The sequence below is a fragment of the Tursiops truncatus genome, chromosome 3, assembly GCF_011762595.2.
Source record: "Tursiops truncatus isolate mTurTru1 chromosome 3, mTurTru1.mat.Y, whole genome shotgun sequence".
NCBI lineage: Eukaryota > Metazoa > Chordata > Mammalia > Artiodactyla > Delphinidae > Tursiops > Tursiops truncatus.
The window spans coordinates 163,971,215-163,996,796 of record NC_047036.1 but is presented as its reverse complement, the minus strand read 5'-3'; the positions used below and the strand labels follow the sequence as shown (position 1 = coordinate 163,996,796).

At 56.8% G+C, this 25,582-nt stretch overlaps 1 protein-coding gene and 1 long non-coding RNA gene across 5 annotated transcripts in view; one reads left to right on the top strand and one right to left on the bottom strand.

Annotated features, from left to right (window-relative positions):
- The window catches only part of CARM1 (coactivator associated arginine methyltransferase 1), a 42,791-nt gene that overhangs the window by 5,949 nt on the left and 11,260 nt on the right, over positions 1 to 25,582 (top strand). For 2 of the 4 annotated variants that reach the window (XM_033854291.2, XM_033854290.2), the window contains exons 2-5: positions 19,766 to 19,891; positions 22,187 to 22,293; positions 23,242 to 23,346; positions 25,210 to 25,320. In XM_033854291.2, coding sequence (XP_033710182.1) covers positions 19,766 to 19,891; positions 22,187 to 22,293; positions 23,242 to 23,346; positions 25,210 to 25,320 — 449 coding nt within the window. Of the gene's footprint in view, positions 1 to 3,061; positions 3,235 to 19,765; positions 19,892 to 22,186; positions 22,294 to 23,241; positions 23,347 to 25,209; positions 25,321 to 25,582 lie in introns of all 4 variants that reach the window. The other 2 variants (XM_033854293.2, XM_033854292.2) reach the window with 2 other exon arrangements.
- On the bottom strand, positions 97 to 6,221 carry LOC141278163 (uncharacterized). The gene is made up of 2 exons (XR_012330496.1): positions 6,017 to 6,221; positions 97 to 5,392 (listed from the first exon to the last, which is right to left on the bottom strand). It is a non-coding gene; the product is annotated as an uncharacterized lncRNA (long non-coding RNA).

The window sequence follows — 25,582 nt, the reverse complement described above, 5'->3', positions numbered from 1 at the left end:
GAAGAGTTTGTCCTCCACCCAGCCTTGAGGACATTCAGTGTCAAGCTGGGGGGAAGACCCAGAAAGTTACACCAAAAGGCATTCACGTTTCAGTGGTGCCTGCTAGTTGCTGCTGGCTGCAGTCATTTATTGAGCACTTACTGTGTGCCAGGCCCTGCTTAAACCAGTGTTGACAGACTCAAATGCTTGACTTTGGGGGCAGCTGGGGAAAGGATAATAATATAAAGCAGGGCCTGTGGGCAAGCTATGGCCCGTGGACCTGATCGGGCCTGTGGCCAATTTTTTAACCGGTGATAGCTAAGGGCGGTTTGTACATTTTAAAAATAATTAATTAATTAATTAATTAATTTTTGGCTGTGTTGGGTCTTCGTTGCTGTGCCCGGGCTTTCTCTAATTGCGGCGAGCGGGGGCTACTCTTCGTTGCGGTGCGCGGGCTTCTCATTGCGGTGGCTTCTCCTGTTGCGGAACACGGGCTCTAGGCGCGTGGGCTCCAGTAGTTGTGGTGCACGGGCTCAGTAGTTGTGGCTTGCGGGCTGTAGAGTGCAGGCTCAGTAGTTGTGGTGCACGGGCTTAGTTGCTCCGTGGCATGTGGGATCTTCCCGGACCAGGGCTCGAACCCGTGTCCCCTGCATTGGCAGGCAGATTCTTTTTTTGCGGTATGCGGGCCTCTCACTGTTGTGGCCTCTCCCGTTGCGGAGCACAGGCTCCGGACACACAGGCTCAGCAGCCATGGCTCACAGGCCCAGCTGCTCCGCAGCATGTGGGATCTTCCCGGACCGGGGCACGAACCCGTGTCCCCTTCATCGGCAGGCGGACTCTCAACCACTGCACCACCAGGGAAGCCTGCAGGTGGATTCTTAACCACTGAGCCACCAGGGAAGTCCCAGTTTGTACATTTTTGAAGTGTTGATTAAAAAGAAAAAAACAACCCAAGGAAGAATATTCAACCAAGACCATAGAGTCCTGCAAAACCTAAGATGTTTACTTACTGGCCCATGACAGAAAAAGCTTGCAGACCCCTGGGATAAATGAATGAAACAGGCAGGAGGAGGGGGGACTTGGGGACTCAGCCCCAGCCAGGGTTGGCAGATCTGCCACAGCTTAAGAGAAACTGAAAAGCCCTTCTTTGTGTAGATCTGTTTGTTTTGATTGTGAAGTGTCCTGATTGCTCAGGCCAGATAGAGTACACTTTCTGGACTGTGTGGGTCAGTTAGACTAATAGGTGTGGCCCTTGCTGTGTGTTACCACTGGTCTTTAGAACAGTTCTGGGAGGTCGGCACACCACTCCCATTTTACTGCTGGAAAAGCAGGGGTGAAAGGGCTTGACCAAATAACATGGCTGGCAGGCAGCAGAGCTGGCTTTGGAGTTCACAGCTGTTGGACCCTCTGCTCACTGCAGAGTGGTTCAGTGGAAAAGGGTGGTCAGGATTCAGTTTATCTGTGCATAACAGAAACCCAAAGTGGCAATGGCTTAAACAAGATGGCAATTCATTTCTTGTGCTTTCGTCCTGAAGCCTTGGAGGTTGGCAGACCAGGGCTGGTGTGGAAGCTCTGCTCCAGGACGTCCTTGGACCCAGGTCCTTCCAGCTAACCCCTCTCCCACATCCGGGGTTTGGGTCTTGTCATCATGGATCAACATGGCGGCTGGAGTCCAGCTATTACACCCTGGTTTTCAGACAGCAGGATAAAGAAAGGGACAAAGGATGCCAAGAGCATTGCCAGGTGTCTGTTAGGGAAGGTTCCCAGGGCTGTGCTTCTGCTTGCATCCCATTGGCTAGAATGCAGTCACATGGCCACCACTAGCTGCAAGGGAGCCTGGGAAATGTAGTCTTTAGTCTGAGCAGCCCTGTACTCAGCTAATTTCGGGGTTTCTCTTTCAGTGGGAGAAAGGGAAAACAGACATTGGGAGACAGTCACCTTGGCCACAGTAGGTAGGATGTGGATGTAGCCACCAGTGTTGGGAAGGATACTCCTGGATTGTGGAAAGATGCTCAAGTGGGGGGTGGGGACAGTAGCCTGGTGTGGAGCAAAAGGGTCCCTTGGAGGAGCTAAAGGATGGGTAACAAGGTTGGGCCCAGGTCACTTTCCCGAGTGACAGGGCCTTTTCCCTTATGCGGTCAGGAGCGGCCTGCCATTTTTCACGGGGGCCTAACATGATAAGAATGGTATTTCTGAAGATTACTCTGGCAGCAGGTTACGCTGTAGACGGGAGCAAGGAGAGAGAAGCCTGCAGAAGCTTCCAGGCGAGAGAATGCAACAGAAATGTAACCGAATAGTTTCACCTTAGTCTGCCCCTGAAGCGTGTCAGAGGCCAGGAATCATGTTATGGAACAAAAGGTGAATTCTGCCCAGGGCAAAGGCAAAGGGCAGATGGCAGAGGCCATGACCCATGGCCAGGGGTCGTGAGTGACCTGCCTGCAGGGTTAGCTCCACTGTGTGGTTAAAAGGAGACTCCCAGTATTTTAAAAATCAGAGGATTTCACATCAAAATCTGGCTTTGTACTTCTGAAAAAGCAGAAAGGCTGGCAGTCCTGGGCCTTCACACCCCGAGGCTGAGTTGGATGGCAGTGCCGCCTTCAGAAGGGGCAGGCACCCCACATGGCTAGAGTCCCTTCCCTGCTTGCTGCTTGCAGCACAGGCCTCGCACCAGGAGCCATTTGCCCTCTCACTCGCAGCGCTTTGTCTCCTTTCTTTTCTTTTTTTTTAATTTCATTTCTGGCTGCGTTGGGTCTTTGTTGCTGTGCGCAGGCTTTCTCTAGTTGCGATGAGTGGGGGCTACTCTTCGTTGCGGTGCGCGGGCTTCTCATTGCAGTGGATTCTCTTGTTGTGGAGCATGGGCTCAAGGCATGCAGACTCAGTAGTTGTGGCTCATGGGCTCTGGAGCGCAGGCGCAGTAGTTGTGGTGCACGGGTTTAGTTGCTCTGCGGGATGTGGGATCTGTGCAGTGGTTTGTTTCTTAAAATAGAGAGGCATTTCTCTGAACCCAGGTTTCCATCGGGGGTGGGAAAATGTTTCTTACCCTTAGCCCACACCCTTCTTCGTCCCCCATCCCTTTCTCTAGGCCGCTGAGTTGGAGCCCCGTGGAGCGGGGGGCTTGTTGCCCCAGTCCAAGTTGACCTGGCTTCCAGTCCCGAGCCCCGCCCACTGCCCACCTCCGAAGCCCCTCCCCTTCCTCACCTCTCCCTGCACCTGTGTAGCCCACAGGCCCTCACTGGCAATTTGGAAGTCTAAAAGGTATGAAAACCTAACTTCTTACTCATTTGACAGCAAGCTCTAACCTGACCCAAACTGGGGCACAATTCCCCCCTGAGCTGCCATGTGGGGCTCCCTGTAATCTCTGGGTATCCAGTTTAGAATGACCGTTCCCGCTTTTGGCTGCAAGACTGTGCTCGGTTCTGGACGTTTCCTATAGTTTGCTGGGGATAATCCATGTAATCTGAACCTTGTTAGCTTTCTTCAGATCTGAAGAGTTTGTAATCTGAAACACACCGGGCCGCACGTGTTTCAGGCAGGGACTAAGGACCTGGTACCCCCGTTGGGGTTGTTTGGGCCCATACGTGAGAGCACGGGTGGAAAGTGGCCGGCGTCGTGAGCAGCACCTGGCAGGAAGCACAGGCATTAGGTGTGGGGGCCTGCGTGAGGTGGGCGTGCAGGGCCTTTTGGCAGAAGGAGGAGTATGGTGTGAACTCAGGTGATTCTGTGCTGCCTTCTGGGAGCAGGTCATATCTAGCAGAATGGGGGAGGCAAGAGAACCCTTGGCGGCAGGCGAGGCTCCTTGCCTGGGGAGCCTGAGGAGGCACCTGAGGAGGTGGTGTGTTTGCCAGGACGTCGGGAGAAATACCCATCCCAGATGGGGGGAGGGGGGGTTGGAGGGCCAGACCTGGGCCAGACTTGGCTGCTCCCATGGAGAGTGGAGGCTGGGAGGGGCTTCAGGCAGCTCAGAGCTGAGGCTCTCAACCCGAAGTCCTTGGATGGCCCCTGGGAGGGGGTTGTCCCATGATCCCTTGAAATTATATGCCGCTTGCATAAGGGTAGAGGAACAAGAGTCCATAGCTGGGACCTCAGAGGAGCCTCGCCAGAGGCAACACTTCTAAAATGCCTATTACGTCTGTGTGCTCCTGGTAGACTGTGGCTGTGACGCTGTAGTTGGTTCTCTGTGCATTTTTGGGGGGAGAGGCTCCCTTGCTTTTGATCCTCCTCAAAGGGATCTGTGACCCAAGAAAGGCTGACAGCCACTGAGTTCAGCAGCAGATTGGGGAGTGAAGTGGATGCCCCTGGCTTGTAAGGGATGGTCAGTGGGAGAAGCGGTGTGTGTGTGTGCGTGTGTGTGTGTGTGCGTGTGTGTGTGTGTCCCGTCCTCAGACAGGGGGAGTGACTTTGAAAGGCAGGAATGCCAAGGGCAGGTCACTGGATTTCAGGAGGGGCAGCCCCATCCGAGGGCTGGGGTGGGGGAGGGAACCCAGGCAGATGGCAGGTCTGGGGAAGGCTGGGTGGAGAGTGGGAGGGCGACCCGGGACAGCAGGGCCCACCAGCAGTTCTCTGAAAATGGGGAGACCTGAACTTTCATTCTTTCAACCAGAAGCGTATTCAGAGTGGACTTGCTGTCGCATTGTGGTCGTTACCATTTGTCTAACTTTAAACAGCAGAGCTTTACTGAGCATCCGTTGTGTGCCAGGTTCTGTTTTAGGAGCTGGGGTTAAGCACGTGGGCCCACACCTGTGGGTCTTGGGGGGTGTGTGTGACAGGCATTAAGTCAGCAGGCACCCGCTAGTGGTCAGTGCCTTGGAGGAGGTAAAAGGCACTGAGGCTTGCGAGTGCTCGGGGCGGGGCTGCTCAGAGTGAGGGGCAGGAAGGGGTTGGCCACAGATGGTCCCTGCTCAAAATGGGGCGTTAACGCCACCAGGAGAAGCGCAGGTGAGGCAGTGCCTCACCATCGGCATGACTGCTCTGTGCCTCAGTTTCCTCGGCTGTAAAACGGGAATCTTGGTATCCTCTACCTTGGAGGGTTGTTATGAGTTGTGAGCTAATAGAAGAAGTGCTTAAAATAGTGTCTGCTGCTCAGCAGGCAGGAAGAGCTGCTGGGGAGTGAGCCTGTGGGCCCGCATGGCCAAGGACAGCCGGGGGCCAGTGTGGCTGGAGCAGGGTGCGTAGGGGGAGGGCCGGGCCCCAGCAAGGGGCTTGGCGTTTATTCCCAGAGTGTTGGGGAGGGAAGCGACACCTGTGGTTGTGTCTGGGCTCAAGCCCAGTTCTGTCCCCTGTCCTTTCCTGGCAGGGTGATCCTGGGCGAATGACTCAGCCTCACAGATCTCAGCTTCCTTGTCGGTGGGGAGGTTCCACTGAGGGGCTTGGCTGGTGCCAGGTGATCACCTGTGCTCGGACTGTAGGCACGCTCCTAGTTTCGGGGAGCAGAGAAAAGGCGGAGTAAGAACTCCTCTCATTGTTGCGGGGGGGAAGTGGCCCAGGAGCCAGTCTGAAGAGAGTGGGGCAGGAGGCCACCAACCGGAGAGAGTTGAGGTGGGAAGGAGGCAAGTCCCGGGGCAGGGGGCAGTGGCTTAGCTGGGGTCTGCTGTATCTCTGGGTCAGTCCTGCTCTCCTGGGTCCCTGTCTCTCGGCCAGGCCAAGGGACGGGCCTGCTTTGCATTCCTGGGTTGGAATGCCCGCCCTTCTCCCTCCTGGTCTGCAGCAGTCCTCTCGAGCGTCAGAAGCAGCTGGAGGTCATGATTAGCATAGGCCGTGGAGCCTTATCTGACTTGACCTTGTGACCCTGGCCAAGTGACCCTAGTTCTCGCTCGTTTCTTCCTGGAGCATGGAGAGTGGTCTTGGGGGCTGGTATTAGCCCCACACACACAGCAGGTGAATGACATGGTGTAAGATATCATTGGTCTCCTAAACCTGCTGTGTGGTCTGGAAGAGGTGATGGTGAAACCCCCAGACAGGTACAGGAGGAGCTGGGAAGGGCACAAGGAGGTGGCCTTGGAGATCCCGCCCAAGCTCCTCCAGGTCCCGAATGACTCACTCTGTGCGTTCACCCTCCTGTTTTCTCACTTCCGGGACTTGCTTGGGAAGCTTCAGGATTCGGGGTCCCAGGAACAGTGCCGGCCGGGGCTGTTGGCACCCTTCACGTCTGCCCGGAGAAACCATGGCACTTGCCCTGACGCTCGTTACGCTACACAGCTCCGACCTTTGGTTTAAGAACCCCGAGTCCCTGACTTCTCCCACACCCACCTCTTTTGTTCCCTGAAAACCAGTTCTGTGAAGGAAGTTGAGACCAGGCTTCACCCACGCCTGCAGGAGTTGGACATGGAGGCTCTGTGGCCCTCGTGCGTCTCCCCTGGTGGTTATTCTTTAGATCACTTACTTTAATGGTTGTTTAATCAACACACACAGACGCCTGGGCCTTAGGTGCACTTGACAGTGTGTGCATCCACGTAACCGCCACCCAAAGCCAGACCTAGAACTTGTCCCCCAGCCTCTGGGTGGGTTTTGTTTGGTCAGGTGGGTCTGTCCCCTGACGCCAGGCAGTGCATACTTGAAAACAGGTCCAGACTGGTGGGGCGGGGCGGGGGGGGCCGGCGGGTGTGCTCCGTCTCCTACCACCCCCCATTCCTTGCGTAGTGAGAGGAGAACCCCTTTGCTTCCCTCTTTTTGTCTGTCTCTTTCAATTGATTCATCGCCCACAGCTTCGGTAAGAGCGGGTCTGAGCTGTTTTCCTTTAAGATTGTTTGGCGTATTTGCTCCCCCGCGAATTGTGTTCCCGTGGCTGGGGTTCCTTTTGGCTGGATGTGTTACTCGTGTAACGGTTTTGTGTGTAGAAACCTGCCTGCCAACACAGGAACTGGTGAGATTCTGGCCGGGTCGGCCGCAGGGACCCTGGCAGATCCGTGCTCTAATGAAAAAAGGATGCTCTTTTAATCCCCCCACAGGGGGCACGTGAGTAAATACAATCAAAGGCAGACTGGGGGGCGTCCTGCAGACCCAAGAGGGACATTCCAGGAGCTTGCCACATTCTTCTCTGAGCTGGAGGGGAAAGCAAAGGCAGGCTGGGGCTCCCAGACTTCTGTTGTGTGTCCTGGAGGCCACCTCCGCACAGCCTGGCTCTGCTCTGAGCCCTCTGTGTGACCGGAGGTTGGCGTCCCTAGGGATGGATGAGCCCTGGGTGGGGGATGCTGACGGGTCACCTGGCCTTGACTCCCTTCCACCGCCACGCCACCCCCGTGCCCTGCCTATTGCCGCTTTGAGGCCCTACCGTGGCTGACGTGGGCTGAGCCCAAACATGTGGCGGGCGGGCGCCGTGCCAGGCACTTTACGTTCACTGACTTGCCTCGCCGTCAGAACAGACCCTTGGGGAGCCACCGGAGCCACAGCTCATCCCCGTTTCCTAAGGGAGGAAACTGAGGCACTCAGTGGTGGGCGGCAGTCGGATGCCAACCCAGCTTTGGCCCTGACGTCTCGACTCAGCCCTGCCACCCCTTGGGCGCAGGTGAGGAGTCAATGCCGTAAAGGAGAGGTAGCACCTGGCCCTTGTGGTTTCTGTCCTGTGTCGGGGCAGTGGCCCCGGTGGATTCTTCTGGAGCCTGAAGCCAGTCTTGCCTCATTCCTGCCTCGTTGCCGATTCCGTCATGGTGTCAGGCAGCCTCTGTCCCCTCTCGCCTGGGCCACATCTGGAGTCAGCATCTGGTGAGGCAGCCTCGGGTGGGCGGGAAGGGGCCCTCCTACCTCAAACATCCTGTTGTCTGAGGCCGGAGGGGCTCCCGGAGCTCCGGGGGCCTGGCGGAGGCCCTTCCGGCAGCCGTGAGGCCCCAGGACATCCTGTTTCACCTTTTTCTTTGTCGATGGGCCCTCCACTGGGACTGCAAGTGGGCCTCAGCCCCCTGAGCTGGTTTCCTCCATCACTCCACCGCCGAGGCTGCCTCTGCCCCGTCCTCCGGCCTCTTCCGGTTTGGCCTCCCTGGAGCCACCCTGACCTGAGGGTTGAGGCCCCTCAGCTGGCCAGAGGAGGGACATGTTTGAGTTCCCCAGACAGCAACTGGCTCAGCTGCCTATGCTGGCGCAGCGTCCCCGGCAGCTGCGGGAGCCAGAGCGTGGAGCGTACCAGCCGCTCTGAGGGGGTCCTGCAGCTGCCCTTGACAGAGCTCGCCCGCCCACCTCCGTCCTCACGGAGCACTGCCAGCCCAGCTCCTGCCGGCACAGGTGGTGGCCGCCGTCAGTGATCCCTTCCAGCCCTGGGAGGCAGGCTCCAGCGGGCTCAGCGGGGTGGTGCCTGCCAGCCATGGTCAACCAGCCAGGCCTGGCTCTGCCCGGGCCCAGGGCCCATGTCCTTCCCAGGGCCTTGAGCGTGGTCCCCACAGCCCCCCAGGGCCAACTCTCCTCCCAGAGGCTGGGATGGGCTTCGGCTCTCTTTCATGAGCTGCTGAGTCCCCAGGCTGAGCCGCTCCCAGCATGTCAGTTCTCTGTGCCTTGGTTTCCCCTCTTGAAAGTGAGCTAAGTGTGCCCAGGCAGGTGGGTGGGAGCATTAGCTGAGCTGCTGCACTGCGTTAGGTGTTTGCCTGGTACCACATATAGCAACAGCTTCAAAGTCATGGCCAGAGAAGAAAGGCCCAGCAGAGGAGGCTGGCAGAGGAGGCCGGCAGCCCAGCGCATGGAGTGAGGGGCTGGGCTGCTGGTTTAGTTGCCTCCACCCCCCGCCCCCCAGCCCCCAGTTATCCGCTAAGCCCCCGTGCTTTCATGGGCCAAGGAACAGGCGCACATCTGCTGTTCCTTTTGTAGCTCACAAAGCCCAGGGCTGCAGGCTGATTAGCATGGAGGGGGCAGACATTTGCATGTAATGGCTCCTGCCCAGTCGGAGCCCCTAGTATTCTTTTCAGAAAAGCCAAGCCCTTTCTTTGGTCCTTCTTCTCTTGGGGTTGCCCTTCCACACACCCCACAGTTAGACTCATCTTTGGGCCCCTCCAGACCAGGCCTGCAGGACCAAAGCCTCCAACCCCTAAAGGCAGATATCGCCCCCCAGCCCCCACGGACCAGCCGTTTGAGAGGAGTCCCTGCTGACACCCCCTCCCCGGCCCCTGACCCCCTGAAGCCAGAGCTGACTTAGGAGGTTTGGGTGTCTCCAGTGCGGGGCCTCTTCTCCAGCCTGTGGTCAGCCCCACTGGAAGGCGGGGAGAGGTGACAAGGGGCGGGCCAGCAGAGGTGGGTGGCTATTATATTGTGAAATATTTTCGAAGAATGAAGGAGAATACAGCCAACACCAAGAGCAGTCACTGCCACCTTAAGAGATAAAACGTTGCCCATAGAGCAAAGGGCCCCCTAACTTGTCTCCTCCCAGGGAGGTAACCTCCTGTTCAGCCAACACCGGTGGTCAGCCTTCACACGAGGCCACTTTGACGTGGCCTAAAGACCCAAGCTGGCACCTCGGAAACCTAGGAGCAAGACTCCTCCAATCACGGCATGAAGCTGGTGCCTCTCAGCCTCGGCCAGATGGCTGCTCTGGGTCTGAGTGGCCTGCACCAAGCCTGGCTGGGTGCCCAGTCGGGCTGGTCCAGTGGCCAGATGCCTGGTCTGGGCCCAGTGTGGCCTTGTGTCCAGAATTCTCTCTGGGATTCCTTCTCTCCAGTCTTTGCGTCTGGTCAGAGTGCCATGGGGATATGGGGCCCCGAGGTGGATGTTTTGTGCTCAGAACCCCTGCTATGTGCCTGTGGGTCTTGGGCTGGGCACAGGGTGTGTTGGTCCTCATGACGGTGCTGAGCGATGCATTATTATTTTATTTTCCTCGACCTGAAAGGTGGGGGGTGGGGGGTGGAGCCCCAGGTGGCAGAGCCCAGATTCAAAGCTGGGTCTAACGGACTCCAAAGCTGGAGTTCTGGGATCTGCACGTGCCGTGGCCTCCCTGGCAGGGAGGCTTCAGGAAACCCAAGTCTATAGTGGCCCCGGGCACCCCAGCCTGGCCCCGCCTGCTGCTTCGCCTCCATCACACCCAGTAAGGGGGGGAGGGTTGGGTGCAGGCCTGTGCTAGGCAAGACGGTCACCGGCTGAGAAGCCAGTGTCCTCCATCCTCCAGCCCTAGAGGTCACTTGGGTCACAGGACCTGAGGCTGCAGAGGAGGGATCAGAGCCATTCCCACTACCCTCCCCCCATACCAGCAGGGTCTGACCTGCTCACTTCGGAGAGGGCCCAGGCGACTTGAGTGGGCACCAGGCCTCCCCCGCTGTCACGATTGCCTTTTGTCTGCTTATCCTTCAGGAACGTGGTAGAAATTCAAACCGCTCAGGAGGGTGTAACATGAAAAGCCCGTCTCTTCGTCCTGCCTGATCCTGGCCTGCCCCCCGCGCCGCCGCTCGTCTTCTGGTGCGCCCTTGCTGCGCGGTGTTTCAGGCACACACGGGCTCACGTGCACACATCTCCCCAGGAACCCACTGGGCTCAAGGTTCTGCAGGTTTAAACCATGCAGTCATTTCGTGGTGTTTCTTTCTAGACAAGCCCCAGGCAGGCAGCACGCCTGGCCCCTCCCCCTCCCCGGCCCCCGCTCATTTTTGCACCTGTGGTGTGTGTGTATTTTACACCATCTGCCCCTAACAGTGCGGCTTGGTCATCTTAACATGTCAGCGTCTGCAGACAGAAATCTATGCCTTTCCATCGTCTGTACCTTCCTTCACTCATTCAGTGGCTCTTTAGGTTTTCTGCTGCTTTGGACAGTGCTGTATCTAGGTGTATCCTTGCAGACATTCAGAAGTAGAACTGTAGGATAAGGCCCCGCAAGGGGACTTCTGGGTCAGAAGTCTTAGACAGAGATGCCCAGATGGGGGCTGGCCCAGTGCGCCGGGGTGCTTGGGGGAGGGGTTGGGATTCACCCCGGGACAGGGCCAGGCCAGAGGAGCCCAGGGTGACCTCATGGTTCTCAAATACCCCAGGGCTGGGCAGTGCGGCAGCAGCTGCTCGGAGCGTCTGCGAGGACAGCACTGGAGCAGCCGGCTTAGGTTACAGCCAGAGAGGGAGGCCAAGCCGGGCTAGGATTCCCCGGGGTGGGATTCTCTTCCGAGACCGTAACCATGGCTGCTCCTGATTATGCAGTGCATAGGACACTTACTAATGCCTCCCTTATCTCATGGAATCCTCACGGCAGGGAGGGTTTTATCCTCACTTTATCCCCATTGCACAGATGGGGCTCCTGAGGTTCGGGGTGAAGGCAGGTGGTGGGGCCCTCCAAGTGGGCTGTGTCCTCTCACCCTGCAGGCTGTGCCACGATCACCTTTGGACAGATGAGGAGACTGAGGCCTGCAGTCACATCTGGAGGGCGGCACGGTTGGCCCTGAGCCCAGGTCTCCCTGGATGCCCATTCATTTTGACCACTGCCCTCCTGGCCTTCCCTGCTGCGGAAGCAGGGCAGTGGGGCCTGGTGCCTCTGGAAGACGGGAGGCCCTTTGAGGAAGGCGAGCCCTGCATCCCCCCGGGACCTGGCTCGGCCTGGATGTCGCCGCCTAGGCAGCCTGCAATCTGTATTGCACAGGGCATCGTGCGTATCAGACCCCCGAGTCCCTCCAGCCCCTCTTACCCGGCCTTCTCACTGGTGTCACCTGCCTTCCTGTGGTGCCCGGGAGCGTGGGAAGGCAGGACCTGGCTGGCCTGTTCACTGTGGTGCCCTCGTGCCCGTGCTTGGCACCGAGCGGGCTGCAGGCCGAGCCACCCAGTGAGCCGATGGCCCCGAGCAGAGGGTGGGCCGAGGAGAGCACCCTGATTTCTCCACGCCTCGTCCTCCTCTTCACCCAACCCTCCTCTCTCCTGTGGAATATTTTCCTCTGGAAGGTGAACAGCCTGCGTTTTATTTGGCAGTAGGAGGTGATTTAATAAAAGACCTCACATATGGACAGGCGTCCCCCCACCCCCAAGTCTGCCAAGGTAAATAGCTTTAATTATGCCTTGCTTGTGGCTGTAATAGTTTTTCTGCTAGAAAGGCAAGGACTTGAAATGTGGCCCTTTTTTGGGTTGGTTGCTTTTCTTTTCCCCCTGAGCTGGTGGCTGCTCTCCCGTCTTGCCCTCCACCTCTCTGTTGTCCAAGAGGCAAAGAGATGCTCTCATCTCACACGAGGATGGAAGGTTCTACGGGAGGAGAGAACTTGACTCCAGGCATTTATCTCCATTCCACTGGGTCCCTCTGACACAGGTTTGTCCAGCCTGAAGGGCTCAAGGACCCCCTGCTTGTTCCAGAGCAAAGGGGAAGGGGAACCTCCAGAGCAGAGGTTACCGTGGGGCTGCCCAGTGCCCAGCGTCTTCCAGTAGTTAAGTGACCTTCCCCAGGCCACACACGCCCTCGGCCTGGGCAAGTGGACCCCCATTCTGGCTGCCTCCTGCATGTAGGGAAGGGGCCTAGTCTCCCTGACCCCAGGCCCCGGGGTGGGGGCCGTGCAGGTCAGCATCCCCAGGTGCTGGGCTGGGCACTGGGCCAGCCACGTGCGGAGCTCTGGATTCAATAAGGAGTCAGCCTGCGATCAGGGCTCGTCCAGGAAGTGCTGGAGAACCTTCCTGGTCTTCCTCCACCTGGAGGAGGTGACAGGGATGCAGGGGAAGAGAGGCAGGGTGCCAGGGAGGGTCTGCGGAGCCACGGAGGCTGGAGAGAAGGCCTTCTGCCCATGGTCTGGAGGGTGGTGAGGTCAGCGTGGCTTGACAGGGCGGTGGAGGGGCTCTGTTGAGGTCGTCTGTGTTAGCAGGGGCTCACGAGCCCCATAAGGAGTTTGGACTTGTTCCAGAGGGCTCCGGGGAACCACTGAGGGGTGCAAGCAGGGAAGAGAACACAGCAAATCAGCCGCGTTAGATGCTGTGACTGGGACATGCCTGGAGGCTGAGCACGTCCCCCGGGGTCTTCTGGTCAGTGTCCCCGAGAGAGGATGCCTACCCCTCTCTGAGGCCGCCAGCTCTTTTGAGGCCCTCCTGGGTGCCAGGCCCCGCTTTGGGCCCAGGAGTGAGGGTGGGGAGCAAGGTGTTGCCTTCAGGCCTGGGATCGGGGAGCCCCTGTGCCTCAGTGTCTGCCAGATTCTGCTGCCCTGGGTCCCACGGTGCTGTCCAGGGAACCGACTGGGAGGGACATCAGGTGGCGCTGTGCTGGGTGGGGGCAGGCAGCCTGTCCCCGAGAGCCGCCTGCTTCCCAGCCTCTGTCGTCTCCTGCCGGGACGGCAGCTGCCCTCCAGCCCTGGCCCTCTCTCGGCACGGGGTCCCTCTCGGTACTGCCCGTGGCTCTGGGGGAGCCAGACTTCTGAGCCCCAGGTCCACCGGGGCCTCTCTCACCTCCGCCACCGCCTTCCTACAAATTGCCCGTCTTGCCTGGGAGCCTCTGCAACCTCTCTGGGCTGCAGCCAGGAAGTCCCAGTCGCCCCCATTCTCCCTGCTGGGCCCCTGCAAGGAAAAACACTGCGCCTGTGTGTGTCCCCTGCTCTCAGCACTCACACTGAACACTTCTGATCCCCAGGTGTTGGGCAGGTGTCCCCACACACCCAGCAATTCTCCAACACCAGCCGGCTGTCTGACAATTCAACTCAATTCTGAAACTGTCTGCCTGGAGGTAGTGTCAGATCCCACAGGTTGAGGGCTCAGTCCTACAAGACTGTACACACCCCACTTCAGACGCCAGTCACAAGTTCGGCTTGGGTCATCTGTGCTTTCCATCAACCTGCTATAAATCAGAGGTTCCTAGGACCTCTTCCTCAGGTTCGATTAATTTGCTCCCGCAGAGCTCAGGAAAACAGTTTACTTACTAGATGACTGGTTAATACAGAAAGATGCAACTCAGGAACAGCCAGATGGAAGAGCTGAACAGGGCGAGGCGTGTGGGAAGCAGTGCAGGGCTTCCGTGCCCTTTTCGGGGGCGCCAACCTCCCAGCACCTCCACGTGCTCACCAACCTGGAAGCTTTCCTGAACCCTGTCCTTTTGGGGTTTTTTGGAGGCTGAGGAGGGGGGCACTGAAAGTTCCAACCCTCTAATTACTTGGTTGGTCCCCATATGCCTTTCTAAGTTCTATATCCTGGGGTGGTTGAAGGGGGCTTCACATGAATCATAAAAGACACCTTTATCGCTCTTATCACTTGGGAAACTCCAAGAGTTTTAGGAGCTCTGTGCCAGGAACAAGGACCAAATAACATACGTATTATAGATCACCGTATTACCACCCCCCTTCCTCTCTGCTTTCCCACATGCTGTTTCCTCTCGCTGGAGCATTTGTTCCCAATCTCTTTCCCTGGCTGGTCAGGTGCCATCTCTAGCCTCCCACAGTGCCCCTGTGCCCCTGGCCTCAGTGCCCAGCACCTGGGGGTCCTCGTCACTCTGGCCGCCTGGCTCTCCTCACCCGCTCTGGGATGGGGAGGGTGTCTCCTCTCACGCCACTGCCGGGTTTGTAATAAAGTTTTATTGGCACATAGCCATGTTCCTTTACATATTTTCTGCAGTGGAGTTGAGTCACAGTAGCAGAGATTAAATGGCCTGAAAAGCTGAAAGTATCTATGTTCTGGTCCTTTACAGAAAGAAGCCCAGAGGGGTGGTGCGCACACTGGCTAGGAGCACAGACCTGGAGCCAGTCGGCTCAGCCCCTCGCCCTGTGACCTTGAGCGAGATACCTAACCTGTCTGAGCCCCCTTTTCTCATCGGAGCCAGTGGGGGTGGTAGCAGTAGATACAGGGGTGCTGTGAGGGGTCCGTGGATAGCGCAGGAACAGAGCCTGGCACCTGGGAAGTTATTACTCACAGTTTGGCCTCCCAGCCCCATCGTGGTCTCAGCAGGGTGAGTGGGTGGGTGCTGGGCCACGCCGCCTGTGGAAGCTCAGTGTTTGTGACTTGGATATTCAGGGGCCTTGCTCCCCAGGGAGCAGGACAGGTGGGGTGGTTTTCCTAGCTCCCCCCGCTGCACCCTGAGCGCTGCATTGCCTGTGGATTTGTCCCTGGCTATTCCGGCCCCTCGTCCCCTGGCCCCAGAGCCTGGGCGGGACAGACTGCAGTGTGGTGGCTGGGAGGCCAGCCCGGGGTGGCAGGCCGGGTCCAGGAGCAGGGTGGACACGTTTGTGATGGCTGCGGCATGACTAATACTCCTTGGGCCGAGTTCGTTTCCCGTTCAGAGCCCGTCTTGGGTGAGCCTCTGCGGAGCCTGTTCACCGCTCAGCCCTCCCGTCCCATCACTTCAGGGAAGAGGGACACCGGCTCTGCCTGACCTGGCTGCGGGGGGAACCCAGCACAGCCTCCTGGTCTGCAGCCCCCTTTGTGGTCACCCCCAGTTAGAGCGACGCGGCAGTCTGCCAGCCCCTCTCCCACTTCCTGTCTCCACCTCTCCGGGGCCGCGTACATGCAACAGCCCCCGAATGTGCCGGCTGGTGTGACCAGGGTGGCGCTTTCTGGCTTCGTTTCTGGAGGCAGGGCACAGAGCAGTTCTGCCTCTTGCACCACATGCCCACTGCTGGGTCTGGGCCCTGTGGGCTCCGGGCCCCTTTCCTGGGGGGAGAAGCCCTCTCCCAGGAACCCCTCCCCCGGGGCCCAGGAGGCAGGCTTCACCACCTGGCTGGGATAGGCCCAGCGCCACCACTTCTGCCCACTGTCCTGGGGGCCCCCTCCCAGTGAGGGGGCGGGGAGGGGAACAGCGATCGACCAAAGGTGCAGAGCCCTGCCCACTGGGGACTGGGGCGCTGAGCGTGGCCATGGGAAGGGGCTGGGGAGGGGAGGTCCTTGACTGCCAGTCCGAGAGCTTGGACTTCTCCTGAGACTTTAAAAGAGGTAGGCGCCTGGTCCGGCTTTTTAAAATTATTTTTTGGTTTGTCATATATTTACCTGGCATCCCCTGTGTGCCAGGGACAGGCCTGTGGGTGTATAGCTGTGACTTATACAAAATGCTGGCACCATGGGCTTTGGTGGTCCCACCTGTGATGGGACAGTTCAGGTTGCCCTTAGCCCTGGCTTCCCTGGCCCGAGCCTCTGGATGCGGCCAAGCTTCCCTTAGCCACAGGTCCCTGTGGTCGCCTGCCTGGCGCCAGGTTGCAGGGGCTGCCTAGGGCAGCTGGTCGGGTTGCCAGGCTGCTTTGTAAACAGGCCCTCCCTGGTCTGCTCGCTGCCACACAGGAGTAGCTGACAGATCGGCTTTATTTTCTGCCCCAGGAGTGGGCATGGGTACCACGTCAAGGTTTCGGGTCCCTTCCTGAGACCCATTTATAGCTGGACTTGGGAGCACCTCGTCTTGGGTCCCCTGTGGGTGCGGCGTGGCTGTGAGCCTGGGGCTGGCCTCCCAATCCGTTCTTCCCTCCTGCCCGCTGTCAGGAGGCTGCCTGTGCCCTGCTCCCCGCTCCCTCCAGGAGGGGTACCTGGCTCCAGAGGTGGGAGGTCATCTGGCAGAAACCCAGGCTGTGGCCCCAGGAGCCTCCTCCAGGCTGTGGCCCAGGCTTAGGGCTCACACTAAACAAGAGGAGAGCAAGGGGCTCAGCGGACACCCGTAGGCCCTTCACATCCAGATTCACCCATTGGGAACATTTTTCTTGTTCTATTGAGATGAAATTCACATAGCGTAAAACAATTGAGTTGCATTTAGTGCACTCACAGTATCAGGTAACCATCACCTCTATTTCCAAAATATTTTCATCGTCCAAAGAGAAAAACCTTGTTTCCATTAAGCAGTCATTCCCCATTCTCCCACCCTCAGCCCCTGGCAACCACGAATTTTACTTTCGGTCTCTATGAACTTACTGGTTCTGGATGTTGCATATATATGGGATCATATTACCTGTGAGCTTTTCTGTCTGGCTTCCGTCACTCAGCACAATGTTTCTGAGGCTCCTCCGTGGGTTGGGACCTTATTTCTTTTTATGGCTGAGTGATATCCCATTGTATGGATGGACCACATTTTGTTCATCCAGTCATCAGTTGATGGACATCTGAGTTGTTTCTACTTTTCGGCTGTTTTGAATAGTAACACTTTGAATATTTGCATCAAGTATTCATTTGAATACCAGCTTTCAATTCTTTGGGGTATATACCTAACGAGTGGGATCCCTGAGTCAAATGGTAATTCTGTGCGGCTGTACCATTTTAAGTTCCCACCAGCAGGGTCTGAGGGATTCAATTTCTTGCCAACACGTGTTATTTCCCCCTTTTTTGTTTAAAATTACAGCCGTCCTGCTGGGTGTGCAGTGGTATCTAATTGTGGTTTTGAGTTGCAGGTCCCTGATGACGTGCACCTTTTCACATGCTGGTCATTTGTATACCTTTGGAGAAACATCTCTTCAAGTCCTTTGCCCGTTTTTGAATTGGGTTATATTTTTGTTGTTAAGAGTTCTTTATATATTCTGGACAATAGATCCTTATCAGGTATATGATTTGTAAATATCTTCTTCCATTCTGTAGGTTGTCGTTTCGCTTTTTTTTGTGTGTGTGTGGTATGTGGGCCTCTCACCGTTGTGGCCTCTCCCGTTGCGGAACACAGGCTCCGGACGCGCAGGCTCAGCGGCCATGGCTCACGGGCCCAGCTGCTCCGCGGCATGTGGGATCCTCCCGGACCGGGACACGAACCCGTGTCCCCTGCATCGGCAGACGGGGACTCTCAACCACTGCGCCACCAGGGAAGCCCCCGTTTTGCTTTTTTGATACTGTCCTTTGATGCAAAAAGTTTATTTAAAATTTTTTTTTTTTTTTTTGGCCGTGCTGCATGGCTCTCAGTATCTTAGTTCCCCAACCAGGGAGCGAACCTGGGCCCTTGGCAGTGAAAGCACCGAGTCCTAACCACTGGACCGCCAGGGAATTCCCCCAAAAGTTTATAATTTTGATGAAGTCCAGTTTACATAGTTTTTCTTTTGATACTCTTGCTTTTGGTGTCATATCTAGGAATCCATTGCCAAACCCAAGGTCTCAGAGATTTACCCCTCTGTTTTCTCCTAGGAGTTTTATAGTTTTCACTCTTACGTTTAGGTCATTGATTAATTTGAGTCAGGTTTTATATATGGTGTGAGGGTAGGAGTCCAGCTTCATTCTCTTGTACAGGGAGACCCAGCTGTCCCAGCACCATTTGTTGAAGAGACTATTTTCTGCCCCTTGAATGTTCTCAGGACACTTGTTAAAAATCAGTGGGCTATACGGGACTTCCCTGGCGGTCCAGTGTTTAAGAATCTGTGCTTCCAAGGCAGGGGGCATGGGTTCGATCCCTGGTCGGGGAATGAAGATCCCACATGCCGTGTAGCGGCTGGGCCCGTGAGCCATGGCCCACATGAGGCATGGCCAAAAAATAAAAAACAAACAAACAAAGAAATCAATTGACTATAAACATAGGGTTTATTCTGGACTCTAATTCTATTGATGTATGTGTCTCTCCATTTGCCAATACTATTCTGTTTTGATTACCATACCTTCGTAGTGCGTTTTGAAATCGGGGAGTGTGAGTCTTCCAGCTTTGGTTTTGTTTTTCAAGATTGTTTTGGCTGTTGTGAGGGTGATTGGGAACACTTTGCACATTTGTACTCATGCTTCTCTCTATAAATATATTTTGTCGTTGTTGTTGATTTGGTGAACCACTTGAAAGCAAGTTGCAGACATCACAACAATTCACTTTCTTTCCATATGTATCTTTCAATAATACGAACATTCTTCTGCAGAATAATGCTCCTGTCACATCCAGATCATTTGAAGTTATGGCTCCTGCAGTCCACACATTTCCCCACTTGGCCTTTGTAGCTGTTGAACAGCGTTCATTAGGCTGCAGTCCAGGACCACACCTGGCATCTGATGGTCACGTCTCTTTAGCCTCCTTCACTCTGGAATACTTCCCAGCAATTTTTGCCTTTCCTGACTTTGGCCGTTTTGAGGCAACCAGGGAGGTTGTCTTGCAGACTGCCCTGTGATCTGGCACTGTCTGTTGTCCCCTCGTGATGGGACCAGGGTGTCTGTCCCGCTGCCCCACGTCAGGGCTACAGCTTCGGGTCGGTTTGTCTCCTGGTGATGCCGTGTCTCACGGTTCGGCTGAGGTGGGGTGCCCCATGCTTGTTGAGTGAATGACTAGTAACAGTAGTAGTGGCGGGTGCGGGGATGCAGTGCTTCCTGTATGCGTGTGTTGGGCCTGACCCCTGCCCCACCGTTAGTCCCGCTTGACAGATGAGAAAACTGAGGACTCAGACCTGCCCTGGTGACACACTAAGTGGAGTAGGTGGGGTGTGAACACAGACCGTCTGGGTCCTGTGGCCACACTCACAATACATGCAAGAAGGAAGGGGCTCAGCGGGAGGAAGCAGAGGCGCCACTGGCATTTCTTTCTTGACCCCCGCCCACCCCTGCTCAGCTCTGAAGGCCAGCGACGCCCCCATGTGACACGGAGGGGCTGGTGGCTGAAGGCCCGACTCCCTCAGCTGGGCCTGGGCTGCCCGCTGGGTTCCCGTGACCCTCTGACCCTGCCAGGCTTGGCCTTCTCTCCCCTGTGTCTTCCCACCTCAGTGCCCAGGAGTGACATGGGGCTGGCACCAGCAGGTGCTCCGTGAGGGAACGTGCCCCCTGGGCCCCCCAGTGCCTTGCAACTCCCCGTCCCCTCCCCTCAGCCCCGGTTGCCCTGTGGACACCTGTCCTCTCCTGCTGGACAGACTGCATCCTGTGTCCCCGCTGGGGATGCTGACCAGCCAGCGCCTCGTCCTCAGCGTAGGCTGGGCAGGCAGGGCACATGGCAGCGCTTGTGGGGCGGGTGTTGTGGCACCCTGGAAGAATCTGGGGTGCCGTGAGGGGGGGGGAAGGTGGCCCCAGGACCTGGCGGCTCACGCCCGCCTCCCTCCTCTCGCAGATGAAGACGTCTGTGTGTTCAAGTGCTCGGTGTCCCGGGAGACGGAGTGCAGCCGTGTGGGCAAGCAGTCCTTCATCATCACCCTGGGCTGCAACAGCGTCCTCATCCAGTTCGCCACGCCCAGCGGTACGTCTCCCTTCTGTCCCAGCAGCACACGGAGCGCCCAGAGCCAGGGGGCTTAGGCTCTCAGCCGTGGCGGGCGGGGGGCCTGGAGCCCGGGTAAAGCCCATTCATCTGACCCAGCGAATGCCCCACCAACATCAGAAATATTCCCAAGTAGAAATATGTCCACGGTAAGAGTACGTGCTCGCTGCCTGGACTCTGCCCCAGGCCTAGCTGGCTCCTTTGGGTCCTTCTGGGCTCTGCTTATATGTCCCCTCCTCTGAGAGGCCTGTCCTGACCTGCCCACACCCCAGGCCTCTTGGAGGAGCCGGTCACATGGGAGTCAGGGGCCCAGCCCTCCCGCAGCAGTGGATGGGGTGAGACAAGGTCCCGAGGTTGGCAGAGGCTTTGTTCCGAGCGCAGAGGAGACTCTGGAGGGTTCTAAGCAGACCCATCTGGGGGACACATGAGCAGGGCTTGCGGAGCCCCAGGCGAGTGCTGCTGGTGGCTCTGGGTGGGGGTCAGCAGTGGAGGTGGTGAGCCGCCCTGGGCTGGAGACCCCTCAAAGGGTCCAGCAACCGGGCTTGGTCCCTGCAGAGCCGAAGTCAGTGGGCCTGGTGGTCGGCGCAGGGGCTGGGGCAGGAGAGCCCAGGATGGAGAGGCCGCCTGCCCACGGCTGCCCCCAGCTTCCCCAGAGCCCTCTTACTTGTCTCAGTGCCCCCGTTGGAGAGAGGAGGCTCCCCCAGCCCAGACCCTCAGGACTACCCGCCCTCAGGTGGCCTGGCTTCAGAGCTGAGAGAAGGCCGGGCTGGGAGAAAGCAGCCAGGTGGCTGACCACCTCCTGCCAGAGCTCCACATTCCATTTCCTTTTTTATCCAAAATCAATCCCAATTCAATGTTTAAAAAAATAAGTTACAGAAACACCACCAGGGTTGTCATTAAGAGTTGATGTTTTAGATCCGCCTAGTCTTTTTCTGCTTCATGGATAGTTATATTCTGATTTTTTTCCTTTCAATCGTATCAGTTTCTTAAATTATGGTCAAGTATACATAGCAACAATTCTACCATGTTAATAACCCTTTTTGAGTGTACATTTCAGTGGTATTAAGTGGTATTAAGTATATTCATCGTGCACATTGTGCAACCATCCCCACCATCCAGCTCCAGAACTGTTTTATCTTCCCAAACTGTATATTTTTAAGATATTGTCTTTTAGGTGTTTTTTTTTTAAATTTATTTTTGGCTGCATTGGGTCTTCATTGCTTCACGTGGGCTTTCTGTAGTTGTGGTGTGCAGGGGCTGCTCTTCGTTGAGGTGCGCGGGCTTCTCATTGCGGTGGCTTCTCTTGTTGCAGAGCACGGGCTCTAGGTGTGCGGGCTCAGTAGTTGTGGCGTGAGGACTCAGTAGTTGTGGCACGCAGGCTCAGTAGGTGTGGCGCATGGGCTTAGTTGCTCCACGACACGTGGGATCTTCCCAGATCACGGATCGAACCTGTGTCCCCTGCATTGGCAGGCGGATTCTTAACTACTGCGCCACCAGGGAAGTCCTGTCTTTTAGTTAATTGTGTTAAAATACGCCTAACGTAAAATTTACCATCAACCATTTTCAAGTGTCCAGGTTCCAGAGATATTAAAGCACATTCACGTTGTTGTGCAACCATCTCCACGCATCTCCATCGCCCATTTTCATCTTTCTAAACTGAAACTCTGTTCCCATTAAACACTAACTTCCCCTCCCCTCCCCCCTCCCCTCCAGCCCCTGGCCCCCACCATCCTATCTGTCTTCATGATTTTGTTTGCTTCTTTTTCTTGATGCAATTTAGTGGTCTGTGTTCATAAACATAGTTCATTTGCCACGTAACACCTGGTCCTGCAGACCCCTGCTGACTGGTTCTGTCATGTGCTTCTCAGTGTCCACTGGGGTCCATCCAGTCCCCTCTGACCGGACACTGGGGTGGTGTCCCTGTGTCCACTTGCCACCCACAGACACTGCCGTGAGCTGTGGGTGGACCCGCGGGTGTCTGCTGGGGTGAGTCCCAGAGACTTGATGCCCGGGTCATCCTTTGAAGGCTTTGGCCAAGCTGCCCTCTGGCGAAGCAGCGCCAGCCGCGTGGAGCACACTCGCCCCTGACACCTGCCTTCTCCCGTGCCAGTCACCAAGGGCAGGCTTGGCTGCCCTTCTTCTTTTCCTTCAACTTCAACATTTGTGTGTATGTGTGTGTCGGGGAGGCGGTTTCAGATCACTCGTGCTCAAGGTAGAAAAGTCGGGGTGCACGCCTAGGCAGAGCCCGCCACCCCTGAGCCGGCTTCCCCCTTCCAGATTTCTGTTCCTTCTATAACATCCTGAAAACCTGCCGGGGCCACACCCTGGAGCGGTCGGTGTTCAGTGAGCGCACGGAGGAGTCCTCTGCTGTGCAGTATTTCCAGGTGGGTACATACTGCCTGGGCCAGGCTGCTGCCCCCGGTGGCCCCCAGAGGCCATGCGGCACAGGGCAGGCCCACCCGGGTTCATGTCCTGGCTCTGCCCCTTACTCGCTGAGTAACCTTGGGCAGGTTTCCTCCGCTTGCTGGGCCTCAGTTTCCTCATCTGTGAAACAGAGATGCCAGTGCCTGCCTACGAGGGTTGCTGGAAAGATTTGAGTGCAGGTGAAGCTCAGGTCCACAGGCATTTTGAGTAATGATAGCATAGTTACAATGTCCTGAACACGTAGGGCATGCCAGCCACTGGCCCCAGCGCTTTGACACGTACGGAAGTACTTGAACCCTCCCAACAACTCTAGGAGGTAAGTACTATTGTTGTCCCCATTTTACAGATGAGAAAACTGAGGCTCAGAGAGGTTAAGTGACTTGCTCCAAGTCACACAGCTATTATGCAACAGAGCCAAGATGGGAAGCCAGGTCTGCCTGATGCCAAAGCCTGTGCCCCTGCCCAGGTGCCACGCTGCCTCCCGATCGCCTGTTGTCTTACAAAGAGACCCCACAGCACCTCACCTGCCTGGCGCTCTGAGTTCTAGGGTTCTGTTTGACCCACTCCTCCACTTCTTTGGGGCCCCTAAGATGGGGCAGGTGGCCCTTGATCCCAGAACCCTGCGTGTGGCATATCCTGAGTTCTCCTGGGTGGCTTCCAGGACCAGGTATCAACCAACTGTGTCCTTTGGCCACAGTGACGGTGGTGGTGTCCTCCCTGGGGGCTGCCTCTAGCTTCCAGCTCCCTCTACTGGAGCAGGTAGCCGGGGAGTCCAGGCCAGCAAAGGGGGTGTGGCCTCCCCAGGGAGATCTCTGCCCGAAGTGGACCCTCCTCTGTCACAGCGTCGGCCAGGGCCTCGGCCGTCTGTCTGCTGCGTGCCCTGTGCCATTGGCATGTCTCTGTTCCAGTTTTATGGCTACCTGTCCCAGCAGCAGAACATGATGCAGGACTACGTGCGGACAGGCACCTACCAGCGCGCAATCCTGCAGAACCACACGGACTTCAAGGACAAGGTGAGCGGGGCCGGCTGCATCCACCCTGCTGCCTTCCTCCCTCTCCCTCAGGCTCCGTGCCCACCTCACTGGCTCAGTAGCCTCTATTTTTTTCCCCCCTTTGTTCATTGATTTTATCTTTAATTTTTTCAGATTGCAAAAGCAAAATCTACTTTTTGTAGAAGCCCAGTGTGTATCAGATGGGCGTGAAAGGCCTCTGTCATTTCCCTCCAGAATGACCACTGCCAACAGTAAAGCTCTCTTCTTCCAAAATTTTCCCCATGCGTATACCAGCATATATATTTTAGGGTTATAGTCTTTTTAAAATACAGATATACAAAATAGGACTATTCTACATTCGCTTCCTGCAAAATACTTTTCCCCCAATTAATGTTGTGTCGTGGCATGTACTGTTAAGTTACGTGGAGGTAGTGTAATCTAGTCACTTCCCTAGGTGAAGTCACTTCCCTAAATATATTTAAAATATATTTAAATCTTTTTACTGTTACGAAGTAGTGAGCAGTTGACCCTTGAACAGCATGGGTTTGAACTGCACTGGTCCACTTATATGCAGACTGTTTTCGATAGATAGGAGCAACTGTGCTACACGGTCCACAGTTGGTTGAATCTGCGGCTGCAGACCCGTAGATATGGCGGGCCAACCGTATGGTTATACTCAGATTTTCTACTGGGTGGTGGGGTTCGCGTCGTCCCCGACTCCCGCATTGTTCAAGGATCAACTATATACTCGTGATTAAAAAGAGACTAGAGTATATATATTCGGAGGTGAAATTTTATTCTGTTCTCTTCTCACGGCCTAGAGTTTGTTTTTCCCTTTTAACCACATGAAAGCTTGTGGTTTTCTCGACATATCTAGGGGACTCTCCACATGATCCACGTGGATCTATGTCATCCGGCGCCTTGGTGATACACTCCCCCAGCATTGCTGAGAATCCCCTCAGGTGACTGAGCCTCCCGGTCCCAGGGCCTGAGCCCCACAGGCTGGGGAGGAGTCATCCTCGACACAGAGGCCATCCCTATGCCCTGGCGGCTGGCGTGGGCAGCACTGGGGCAGTGTTTGGGGCCCGGGAAGCCCGTGTCCCTTCAGCACGGCCTCTTCCAGCTCTCCCAGGACGCAGATCCATTTCCTAGTTCATCCAGAGCTCTGAGAGGCACCCGAGGCCCTCCCACCCGACAGCACCAGCCCCCCTGCTGGGCGCTCGCCCTGTGCCCCACCACCGCGCCCAGAGCAGGTCTCCTTTAGCGCGTGCGCACCAGAAATGTTTATCCTGATTCCGCTTGTGTGCGGAAGCAGTCAGACGAATCCAGACTGTGGGACAGTCTACCACACACTAGCCGGGACTCCTCCCAGAGCCTGTGCTCTGGGGCCCAGCAGCCCTGGAGAGGGCACCCGAGTGGGAGCTTTCCCCGGGGCTCTTCCCAGGTTGCGGGGTTGCCCTGTGGGGCCTGGGGTGGGAGGCTGCCCTCCTCCTGCTGGCCGCGTGGCCCTGGCCAGTCAGCCCTGCGTCTCAGTGGTTCTGCTGCGGGGCTCAGAGGTGTCCTTACCCAGTGAGCACTCATTCCCACGTGCTGCATAGACAGCCCATTCCTTCTTGAATCGGGTCTGAGAGTGTGTACTGGTCTTAACATCCTAGCTGTCCTCAGAAGTCCCACTCTACCACCTTCGGATCCAAACTGCAGGCTCCTGTGGCTCTCAGAAAGCACCCTCGTGGGCAGCTGTTGGTGTAGAGGGGAAGCAGGCCGCAGGCCGGAGAGCGTGCTCCGTGGGTGGGTCTGCGGGGAGGGAGCGCCCCGTGACACGCACATCTTTACGATCACGTCACTTTACCACTAATTTGTCCTCACTGCCCCCTCCTCCCTCAGATTGTTCTTGACGTCGGCTGCGGCTCTGGGATCCTGTCGTTCTTCGCCGCCCAGGCTGGAGCGAGGAAGATCTACGCGGTGGAAGCCAGCACCATGGCCCAGCACGCCGAGGTCCGTGGCCCTCGGGGTCCCAACCTGTCTCTGTGCCCCAGCTCTGTGCCTGCTCCAGCCTGGGGAAGCCAGCCCTGCTGGGAGCCCCCAGGAGACCTGACCCCCGGGTCCAGGGGAGCCTGGGAATATCATTCTCTACTTTGGTCTCTTGTCCCCGAAACTGAGTGGTTTCGGGGGGAGGGGCTTGCTGGGCCTGAGGTAGTCTCCCTTCCGTGACGGATGGCGGCCCACCGGGTTCAGGGGTGATTCGGGGCCTTCAGGA